Source organism: Nelumbo lutea, chromosome 3 (assembly GCF_056320005.1).
Source record: "Nelumbo lutea isolate HS-2025 chromosome 3, American lotus-T2T, whole genome shotgun sequence".
Lineage (NCBI taxonomy): Eukaryota > Viridiplantae > Streptophyta > Magnoliopsida > Proteales > Nelumbonaceae > Nelumbo > Nelumbo lutea.
This window is the reverse complement of record NC_142686.1, coordinates 115,572,646-115,583,360: the sequence shown is the minus strand read 5'-3', so window position 1 is coordinate 115,583,360 and position 10,715 is coordinate 115,572,646. Positions and strand designations below refer to the sequence as shown.

The window sequence follows — 10,715 nt, the reverse complement described above, 5'->3', positions numbered from 1 at the left end:
CGCCGAAATGTTGGTTTGCTAAATTAACCATAGACTTGAAGACATATGAGTTTCAACAATCAGGTTCAGATTACTCCCTATTCACTTTTCATCAAGACAGGGTGCATGTGCTTGTTCTCATGTATGTGGACGACATTATCGTGTCAGGTAATGATCGTATGGCAATTCAAGTCTTCAAGAAATATTTGAGTGATTGCTTCCATATGAAAGACTTGAGACTATTGAAATATTTTTTGGGCATTGAAGTTGCCCGAATCTCAATAGGAATTTTTTTTTGTCTCAAAGAAAGTATGCTCTAGATATTATCTCTGAAGTTGGATTATTTGGTGCAAAACTTGCTCTTTTTCCTATGGAGTAGAATCACAATCTCACCTTGACAGATGGGCCACTCTTATCTGATCCTGAGCGATACAGGCGCTTGGTGGGCAGGCTTATTTATCTCTCAACAATTCGTCTTGAGTTGTCTTATTGCGTGCATGTTCTGTCTCAATTTATGCAGCAATTACAAGAAAGACATTGGGAGGCTGCATTGCGAGTGGTGTGCTACTTGAAAGGAAATCCTGGTTAAGGAATTCTCTTGCGTTTAGATTGTGACTTGCAATTATATGCATGGTGTGATTCAAACTGGGTGAGCTGTCCTCTGTCCCAACGTTCTCTGTCTGGATGGTTTATTCTTCTTGGAAAATCACCGATCTCCTGGAAAACTAAGAAACAACACACTATGGCTCGTTCTTCAGCGGAAGCAGAGTATTGTTCTATGGCCACGACCACGTGTGAATTAAAATGGCTGAAGGGATTGTTATTGGCTCTTGGAGTTACGCATTCAAACTCAATGCGATTATATTATGAAAGTCAGGCAACCTTGTATATTACAGCAAACCCAATGTTTCATGAACGTACGAAACATATTGAAGTTGATTGCTATTTTGTACGTGGTGAGATTCAAAATGGTTACATTTGTCCTATTTACGTGTTGACTACCATTCCACTGCATGACATTTTTATAAAGACACCAGGTCGTAAAGAATTTAAATACTTTCTCCGCAAGTTGGGCATTTACAATTTGCATGCTCCAACGTAATGGGGTGTGTGTTAGGATTAGGAGTCTGTTCATGTATATATCCTCTATGTATACCTTCTTTCCTTTTTTAATCATGAAAGATTAAGTCCCTCTAAACTTAAAATTGCCACAGGAGTTCGGTGGCTGTGTGGCTGTGCATTCATGTATATATATTTGATTTTTCGATGAATAATAGACAATAAAAACAAACCAGAAAAGCTTGGTTTTACAAAGGCTCTCTCTCTCGACAAGTCACAAGTTTCTGTCCATGCGTCTTGGTGCTCTGTCCCGTTGCTCTACCGCTGCGAGTCTCGGAGCTCGAACTTTAGGCAGTCATTCTTCATCTCTCTAATTTTCACCTTTGAAAATCGTCTTTCCTCTGCAGATGAATCCCCTTCTCTTTGCTTGAAGCAAATCTGGGAGTTGCATATCAAGAGCACATTGGCGTTGGACTGTGTATTTCCCAAATCTGGGAGTTACAGATGAATCCCCTTCCCTCAGTCCCCTTCGCTCCGCTCGAAGCAGATCTAGGAGTTGCATATACCATTTGATAGATCATCTGGGATCTGCGAGTTGCAAATCCCCTTTCCCTCCATCCCATTTGATATGTCTGGAAGCTAAAGACGATGCTCCATTTGATAGATTATCAATTCTTCGTTGATTTTCAAAGGTAAATACCGCTGTCATCTGGGTTTTTAGAAGCCATAATTTCTTCTCAATTTCTTATGGTGGTGCTTGTCTAGTTAGCTGCCAGGGAGCTTGGACGGAAGGGCTAATCACATGGTTGAGCTCAACTGCTTCCCTCTCCGTCACTCTTATCTCTTTTATCTCTGTGTATTCACGGCTGAGATCAAATGGTATAGGATGAAAGGGTCTTTTGATACTGGTTTCTTGGGTTCTAGAGCTGTAATTCACCGGACGCAGATGCAGTGGGATAATGGCAAGCGGTGTATTGAAAATAGAGAGCACAGATGATTCATGTGGAAGAATAGGGTCGCTAACATTGCAGTGGAATGGCCATGAATTAAGAGAGACCTGAGACCTACGAATTTATCTAAAGTGTAAAATGGTTATTTTATGTTTAAGGAGTATTAACGGTAAAAAATGTTAATCAATTCTCAAAAACAATAGTTTAATATTTTTATTCAATTCGCTAAACTATAAAATGTAGTTTAAGAAATTTATCCAAAACGAAAGGAGTGTTCTCACTTTACCAAAACGGAATCTTACTGTTCAATTATATTATTTGTTTAAATCTAATTTGCATGAATAACCACTTGTCTGTCCCTCTATTTTGCATGTACGACGCGTGTTTACGTTTTCCTCGTGTTTACAGAACTTTTTTCCCGCTCTCCCCATCTTCCACTTACCGCTTCATCTCACTACTCCTCTCTCTTCCTTTGACGCATTTCTTTCTCTCTCCCAGCTTCCATGTCTATCTTCCCGCTCTCTCTCTCCACTTCCTTCGAAAAACCGGAGACTTCTATCACTTCTTCTTCAAGGTTTCTCCTCCTGCTTGCCATTGAGACTATACACCACCGACAATATTACACGCGTGCCATCAAAACAAGTTCCTTAAGAAGAGCTACGGTGCCATCAATGTTTAGGGTTTGAACTGCTTGCTTCAGGCGGAGGATGTAGAAGAAAACTTTCTTGCCTTGCATAGGGTTGATTTGCCAGAAGTCTAAATCTCGTCTCTTTCTTCGTCTACAGTTTCCCAAAGTAGTTCTTCGCCGGCAGCATCACCCTCTTTAAAACATTGGTCGGGCATCAGTCAGCATTGCTTTGTTTTCCCTTTAACAGAAATTGTTCCCCCAGCTGCAGCCATCTATTTCAAACCATGATTTTAGCCGAAGCTCCCCTGTTCTCTTGATCGAATCAGACCAAAATCCCATCTCAGGTAAGTTCTAACTTACTCTGCAACCTTTTTTTTTTTTTCATTCTTCTTTAAATTTCATTTTCGTTTTCTTCTCTCTAATGTTGCATCTGGTTGTCAACCAACAGAGGCGGCAATGAGGTACTGGGAAACCATCCTCTGTAATTGTTTGGTTGACGCCATAGTTGATAATAAACCCCTGTAATTGATTTTGGAGTCGGTAATTAGGAGTAGCGAACGTGTTGGCAGTAATTAAAAGAGGAAAATCAATAGTTTCCATATTTATTTTTCTTTTTTTCTTCACTTGATTTTACTATTAAAAGGGCCATTGATCTCATCGTGTTTTATCCAGTTTTTTTTTTTTTCTTGAACGAGTTGCCGATCCTATCACATTTCTTGCTTAATTGTTTCCTAGCAGTAGTTATAATATCTGTGGTGTTTAGAAATTTATTCGACTGTGAGATTTGCTTCGTTCACTCAGTTGATGATCAGAATCATATTTCTTTAGTTGTTTCAGCCGGTTGAATGGATGCATTTGTACTTATCCGATTGATTTAACTTCACTGGACTGGGATTAGAGATTTCCAAATCGGTAGGTTACTTTGTCAACCAAGGAAGACTACGTCTCAATGTTTAGGGAATTGATCCTCATAGCTAAATAAGAAATGAGAAAAAGGACAAAAAAATAATTAAAAAAATACAATAATTAACAGTGTGAATTACAATCTCATTGGAAAAATATATATATTTTTTGCATGAAAAACAAGTGGCAATTCTCATTGCATGAAAAACAATTGTCAATACTTTTTCCCTCCTTTGCTCTGTTCTAGCGGTCTGGGCGGTGCACTATGGTGGAACTGAGTCCTTCATCAGCACTCTCAAAAGATTGAGGGCTTTCTTCGTTGCCTTTTTTGATTGAGTTTTCATGAACTGCTGGCTTTTCCACTCCCAAGTGACTCCATTCCATTATTTTCACACACGCATGGGGTTTGCCTTCTCAAACATTCTTTATTACTGGTTTTTAATTTTTAGGATTTAGTTATGCGATATTCTTTTTTCTGTTGTAAAAGTCTTGGAGCTTAAAACTTTGATTTTCTTGGTTCCATGCGTTTAAGAGGAACACTGAAAGAGCCCCTTGTTGTGATAAGCAAGGACTGGGAAAGGGACATGCTGGATGAACGAATGGCTATTGGAATCGAGATGCGCAAGCCCCCTCGCCGTTGTTCCTCGAGTTGGTGAGAAGGTCTTCTACCTCCCAGACACATCGAGCAGGTTCTATTTTTCTCTTGTATCTCTTTCACTGTTTCATTCCTGTGATCTGAGTATTCAGTGCTGTACAATAATCATTTGTTTTCTTTTCAGTTTGTATTAACTATCTAAATTCTTTGTAGGTTAAGGCCTTCTCAAAGCTTGATAATGATCTGAAAATGCCCATCTACCATATACCTTCCAACATTCTGTGCACAGTTGTAAATGTTGAATTAAAGGTCTGTCTCATTGTCAGTCTGTCTGTATATCTTTCTCTCTCTGCTTCCCACCTTCAGTTCGGGTGGGAGGTGGTCGATATTTCGTTTTCTAATAACGTTCTTGGCTGGTTTTTTCTTGGTTTGCAAGCGGAAAAGGAAACAGATGAGGTGTTCGCTCGAATAACACTTCTTCCAGAAACGAAGGTTGCCTACTGACTTGCTGAAATTGGAGAATAGTTTATATACCCACTTGTTTGATTGCAGTTGATCTACTTTTCTAGGTCTTAGATACGGCTAACGTTTGGATTTTTGCATCAGAATGACAATAACCTGCGGCATGGACTGCTTGAATCTCTCCCTCGGAGTCCTCAGAGGCCTAAAGTTTTTCCAGTATTATATCTTTCCCATGTCATAGTTGAACCAAGCAGATATGGAAAGATATTTTCTTTTCTCTTGTTTTCTGAATAAACCAAGCAGAGTCTAAGGATGTGAATCAGGATGCTCTGGTTCAGTGGTTAAGGCCACCACTGATGTAACTGTTTTCGGCCACGTACCAATGTTTTGTGATGTAAAAATTTTTTGGCTAAGTACCTCGTTATTCGACCTGGTGGTGACGTGCCTTAGTGATGAGCTACTTGGTGGCGAACTGCCTGGTGAACTGCCTGGGGGCGAACTGCCTGGTGGCGAACTGCCTGGTGGCGAACTGCCTGGTGGCGAACTGCTTGGTGGCGAACTGCCTGGTGGCGAACTGCCTGGTGGCGAACTGCTTGGTGGAGAGCTACCTGGTGGCGAACTGCCTGGTGGAGAGCTACCTGGTGGAGAACTCCCTACTAGGCGGCCTGTGACTTGGAGAATGGTGGAGACCCCTGGTGCAGCGCAACTCGACTGCCCTCAGCATGAGGTGGTCTTCTTTCCTTTGTAGTCAGTGGGTGCTGAGGGACCTGCGAGAACTCCATCTTTTCCTCATCTTTGTAGGTGACGGGAGTTGAGAGGCCTGAGAGAACTCCATCTTTTCCTCCTCTTTGTAGGCGGCGGGAGCTGAGGGACCTGCGAGAACTCCATTTTTTCCTCCTCTTTGTATGCGGTGGGAGTTGAGGGACCTGTGAGAACTGAATCAGAGGACCCGGGGGTATTTTCCCGGCAGGGGCTCTCCGACGCTTAAGTTAGCACTCTGATTGTAGAGAGCTTTGAAGATAATATTGGAGAAACGAGAGAGCTAGAGAGCAGGGATTACCTCCACATTTCCCCCCCTTTGGGGGGTGAGGTCTTTACCAAAGCTAAGTGAGGACTTAGCTTTGGTAAGATGAGAACTTAGCTTTTTGTAGCATGTTCCCATAGACGGCGCCAATTGATGTAACCGTTTTCGGCCACGTACCAATGTTTTGTGATGTAAAATATTTTTGGCTAAGTACCTCGTTATTCGACCTGGTGGTGACGTGCCTTAGTGATGAGCTACTTGGTGGCGAACTGCCTGGTGAACTGCTTGGTGGCGAATTGCTTGGTGGCGAACTGCCTGGTGGCGAACTGCCTGGTGGAGAACTACCTGGTGGCGAACTGCCTAGTGGCGAACTGCCTGGTGGAAAACTCCCTACTAGGCGGCTTGTGACTTAGAGAATGGTGGAGCCCTCTGGTGCAACGCAACCCGACTGCCCTCAGCATGAGGTGGTCTTCTTTCCTTTGTAGTCAGTGGGTGCTGAGGGACCTGCGAGAACTCCATCTTTTCCTCCTCTTTGTAGGTGACGGGAGCTGAGAGACCTGCGAGAACTCCATCTTTTCCTCCTCTTTGTAAGCGGCGGGAGTTGAGGGACCTACGAGAACTCCATTTTTTCTCCTCTTTGTATGTGATGGGAGCTGAGGGACCTGCGAGAACTGAATCAGAGGACCTGGGGGTATTTTCTCGGTGGGGGCTCTCCGACGCTTAAGTTAGCACTCTGATTGTGGAGAGCTTTGAAGATAATATTGGAGAAACGAGAGAGCTAGACAGCAGGGATTACCTCCACATCCCCCCCCCCCCCCTTTGGGGGGTGAGGTCTTTATATACCGGAGTCCTCGCGGGTTAGGTGGGTGAAAAGCCTCCAAACGGTAAGACTCGTCACACCTCGTCAGGACTGGGGTACGGTGGTGAACTCCTTGAGGTCGTTAGGCTGGCGCTTGTGTCAGGCGGCTAGGTCGGCGCCTAGGCCAGGTTGTCAGGGCGGCGCCTGCGTCAGTCGGTGGGTCGGTGTCTGGGCCAGGTTTTCAGGTCGGCGCCCGTGTCAGTCGGCGGGTCAGTGTTTGGGCCATGTCGTCAAGCAGGAGATCTTCCTGCGATACACCAAACTACTCTTGTACCGAGCTTCTCTACAAGTGACGAGTTGCCTGTGGCGAGCTGCTTATGGCTAGCTGCTTATGGCAAGTTGCTTGTGGCGAGCTGCCTGTGGGAAGCCTTGGCACTTGCCTGTGGCAAGCTGCCTATGGCGAGCTGCCTGTGGCAAGCCTTGGCACTTGCTTGTGGCAAGCTGCCTATGGCGAGTTGCCTATGGTGAGCTGCATGTGGCGGGCTGCCTATGGCGAGCTGCTGCCTATGCCTGTGGCAGGCTTCCTATGGTGAGCTGCCTATGGTGAACTGCCTATGGCGAGTTGCCTATGGCGAGCTGCCTGTGGAAGCTGCCTATGGTGAGCTAGGCCATACTTAGTTGGCACGAGGTGCCACATGTCACAATTCCACTGGAGGGCTAAATCTTCCCTCATCAATCATCTCTTTTGATAAACCAAGCAGAGCCTAAGGATGTGAATCAGGATGCTCTGGTTCAGTGGTTAAGGCCACCACCATCTCTTTTGAGAAGAGAGAGAGAAGGATGTTAAAGATACAACTGAACTGCTTTGTCATCACCAATCACACAGCTTTAAATTTTAATCCTTTATCTTTCCCCTACTAGGCCAATTCCCACATCCTAACTTTCTTGGTAAGCATTGTCAGTCATTACCTTGTCTCATCCATATCTTTCACATCACCCTTGCCAATTGGGTGGAAGCTGGTTCTAAATTCTAATGATATTGTTTATAGTCGAATATGGGGTGAGGGTGACCAACACGTATCTTGAATTTTCTTAGTTAACCACACATGATAAAAAAAGAAACAAAGAAAATTTTATCTTGCTTCAATAGTTGAAGCTTGAAATACATACTCACATGTCTCTTTGCTTCTCTAAATTGTCATCTTTATCCTGTGAAAAATTTTCAGAACTTTATTCAATTGCTTGAATCTCTCTCTCTCTCTCTTTCTCTCTTGAAATGCGTCTCCTCACTTCCATGCAATGACCTTAACTTTAGCTCTTGAGATTGTGAATCAATCAGGTGTATACATTTTCTTGTAACATAACTGAACCTTTATTTAAACGTTTTCCAGGTTATGGGTTATTCTGACACTGATGTTGCGGAATATCTTTTTAAAGCAAAGCCTTCGATTGATGCATTGGTAAAGTTTCTCTGCAATGACCTTACAAAAGCATGTGCAGTTGAGCCACCTCCGGTTCCTAAGGTAAGCACAAAAGCATGATCTCTAACTATTAAGGCCATGGGTTCAGTCACCAGGTTAAGGCCAAGATATTTGCATATAGTAAGTAGGGCCCCTTGTAATTTATACTGTTTACACAAACTACTTCAGTTATATTCTATATTCTTTTGAGTTGATTATATTTATATATAATAATTAACATTAATAATCTAATATCCACTAATTAATAATTTAACGCTGTGTTTGGTTGCAGTGCAATTTTATTTGCATTAGTATAAATGTATGGGACTGCAAATAAAAAAAATGCAAATTCTGGCTTCATTTTATTTTGTGTTTTATTTATACATTAGTATAAATATATGGGAGTGCATTAGTGTAAATGTATGCAGTACAATTTACTTCATTTGTACTGCAATCAAACAAAATAAGCTAAAATTTGAAACAAAAATAGCTCAGAATTTACACTCGAATCATTTGCACTGTTATAGTTTTGATTGGTCAAACAATTTTCATTTGGCGTTGATGTCTGTATACGACTTAACCAAACAATTTTCATTTTTCATTTCGAATCTACAAAGTTGCAGTTATCATTTTTTTTCCTCCTTATTGCTTTGAGTTGTTTCCTCGGGAAATTTTTGCAGGCTATTGATATTAATGTGGTTTTTTCTTAGATCAGATTCCCCCTCCAAACTTCGTTATTTAACTTATTCCTATTTAAGTATATTGTTCTGTCTGCAGCGTTGTGAAAGTTGGAGTTTGGTTGTTTCAGTTCTTCCACCCGATACGCAATCTCTATCTTTATTTATTTATTTTTTATTTTTTGGTGGCAGTCCTCGAGACAGCTGAGACTGAACCTTAAGGCTGTATCTCAAGCATCTGCACCTATTAACTGATCTAACAAGGGTTCTCAGTGAGATCTTTGGAGGAGTCCTAGATGGCAGTGATGAAACATATTTAAATCCTTATTCCAAGTGAAAACCTTTAAGGGCTAAGTTGAACATATATGGACAGAAATTCTCTTAATAAATTACATACAGAAGGCTGAATAGGAGTTCCAGAAATTAATAGCTTATAGGAGATTAAGTCAGATTATTCTTTATTTCTTTCACCTTAGTGCTGAAGTTGATGACACATTGATTATAGATAAAGTAAAGTGAATTCATTGCAAAACACATTGGGGAGATGGAAGGCATCTTGTTGGAAGATGAAACAGGGGCTTTTCTTGGGAAACACCGGGGGTTTTGGTTTTATACTATTGATCAACGCCAAGGTCTACGCCTTCCTGGAGGACTCTGGTATGTTTTCTTCCCTTTTGGATGCAGTGGTTATTCTTTGTAGTTTTGATTAACAAAGTCCAGTAATTTTAATCACCCCAAAACTCTTCTCTTTTATTTCTTATATCCTATCATATTAATGTTAATAATATGCTCCTACCAGTCTTGTATGTCGAGATTATTCTTTCTACATGGTGGTCGTAGTTTTTATTATCCAATGAATGGTTTTACCCATGAAAATGCCGTGTATTGCATGTAGGTATGTTGTGGAAAAGGATGTCAAAAATAATGTTGTGTTTGTCTCAAGAAATTATTATTCATTTGACAAAAGAAGGCGCAGATTCCGTGTTGGATCCCTGAAATGGCTTGCTAGATTGCCTCCGTGTCAGTTTAATAAGCTTCAGCGCAAGGTAGGAATTCCCAAATTTATTTCTTATTTTCCATACCTTGCCAGTTCTTGGTAATAGTTTCCACAGGCAAACTATTTCGATGCATATAATGTGTTTTCTACTCTTGGTAATGATGTTTATTCTGTCTTGATGAGATTTAACATCAGATAAATCTATTCGTGTGTGCTTCTAATGTAATTATGATTATTGATAATTTAATTAGATGATGTACAAATTTCAGGTTCGACATGGTCCTGGCTTTTATGATTGTAGTTTAATAATGGAAACTGGTGAAGATGGTGGCAGAACTACTGCTGTTGCTCATTTATCTGAGGATGATCAAAGCTTGGCTGTTGGGCAGTTTGCAGCCTTTTTACCAAGGAAAAACTTGCATAGAGGCTCTGGCACAATCTTGGCGTGTTGGGATGGCCAAGGCTTCCCTGTCTGTGCAAAGGCTCTTGAAATTGCAAGAATGGAAGATAAATCCAAGCTTGGGAAACCTGTTAAGATTAAGGCCAATCCAGAAAATTCTTTAAAGAGTTTTAAAATTACAGATAAAGTGGAACTTAATGGAAAATTTTTGAATTCAGAAGATACTACCCTTGTAAAAGTAAACAATCATTTCAAGGATTTTAAAATGTAAACTGGTTTCAAAAGCTTAGAGAGAAGTGGTTGTAGATATTCTAATTTTCTAGACTTTCTGACCGTTGAACTCACAGTGCAGAGAGAGAAATATAATCTTTACTCGTCTCTTCTCACGGAGGTTAATTCTTGCAATGTATTGCCTGGTAATGGAAATCTGTGGAAAGCTCTCTTTCGTTCTTGTTTTACTTCCAAGTTATGGTGCCATTTTCGCCATCTCGTTGATAATTTAATGGCTGTGTTATAATGGTAAATGTTTTGGAGTCTGGGCCTCCTTGGACTTGGTAGGAAGTAGGAACTTTTAAGAGCAGCAAGATCCTATTGAAATTTGCTTTATTTTCTTAAATTATTATATACTCAAGTCATGTAACAACTCGCTCACGGGCGCCCCTTGCTAGTGTTTTAATAAAACACCAACTATGTGTAGATTTTAATAGATGACCCTTCTCGCATGTATATTTTTTTAAAAGTTCCACAACGTACTCCATTTGTTATTTATCTGTCGACGGAAA

The 10,715-nt window shown here is 41.2% G+C and overlaps 1 protein-coding gene across 50 annotated transcripts; it reads left to right on the top strand.

The window, feature by feature from the left end:
* The first annotated feature begins 1,255 nt into the window (after positions 1 to 1,255).
* LOC148867851 (uncharacterized) lies at positions 1,256 to 10,229 on the top strand. 50 transcript variants are annotated; one of them, XM_088977662.1, is made up of 10 exons: positions 2,471 to 2,960; positions 3,767 to 3,923; positions 4,089 to 4,208; positions 4,328 to 4,423; positions 4,551 to 4,606; positions 4,721 to 4,792; positions 7,791 to 7,922; positions 9,042 to 9,193; positions 9,432 to 9,582; positions 9,803 to 10,229. In XM_088977662.1, the coding sequence occupies exons 8-10, from the start codon at positions 9,081 to 9,083 to the stop codon at positions 10,202 to 10,204; spliced, it is 666 nt and encodes a 221-aa protein (XP_088833788.1). In that variant the 5' UTR covers positions 2,471 to 2,960; positions 3,767 to 3,923; positions 4,089 to 4,208; positions 4,328 to 4,423; positions 4,551 to 4,606; positions 4,721 to 4,792; positions 7,791 to 7,922; positions 9,042 to 9,080; the 3' UTR covers positions 10,205 to 10,229. The 50 variants fall into 50 exon arrangements, with proteins under 50 accessions (XP_088833778.1, XP_088833796.1, XP_088833806.1 ...); XM_088977652.1 differs by lacking the exons at positions 4,328 to 4,423; positions 4,551 to 4,606; positions 4,721 to 4,792 and adding exons at positions 1,256 to 1,730; positions 3,445 to 3,528 and having other exon boundaries at positions 1,804 to 2,960; XM_088977670.1 differs by lacking the exon at positions 4,721 to 4,792 and adding an exon at positions 1,259 to 1,730 and having other exon boundaries at positions 2,774 to 2,960; positions 4,328 to 4,606.
* Positions 10,230 to 10,715: the final 486 nt, after the last annotated feature.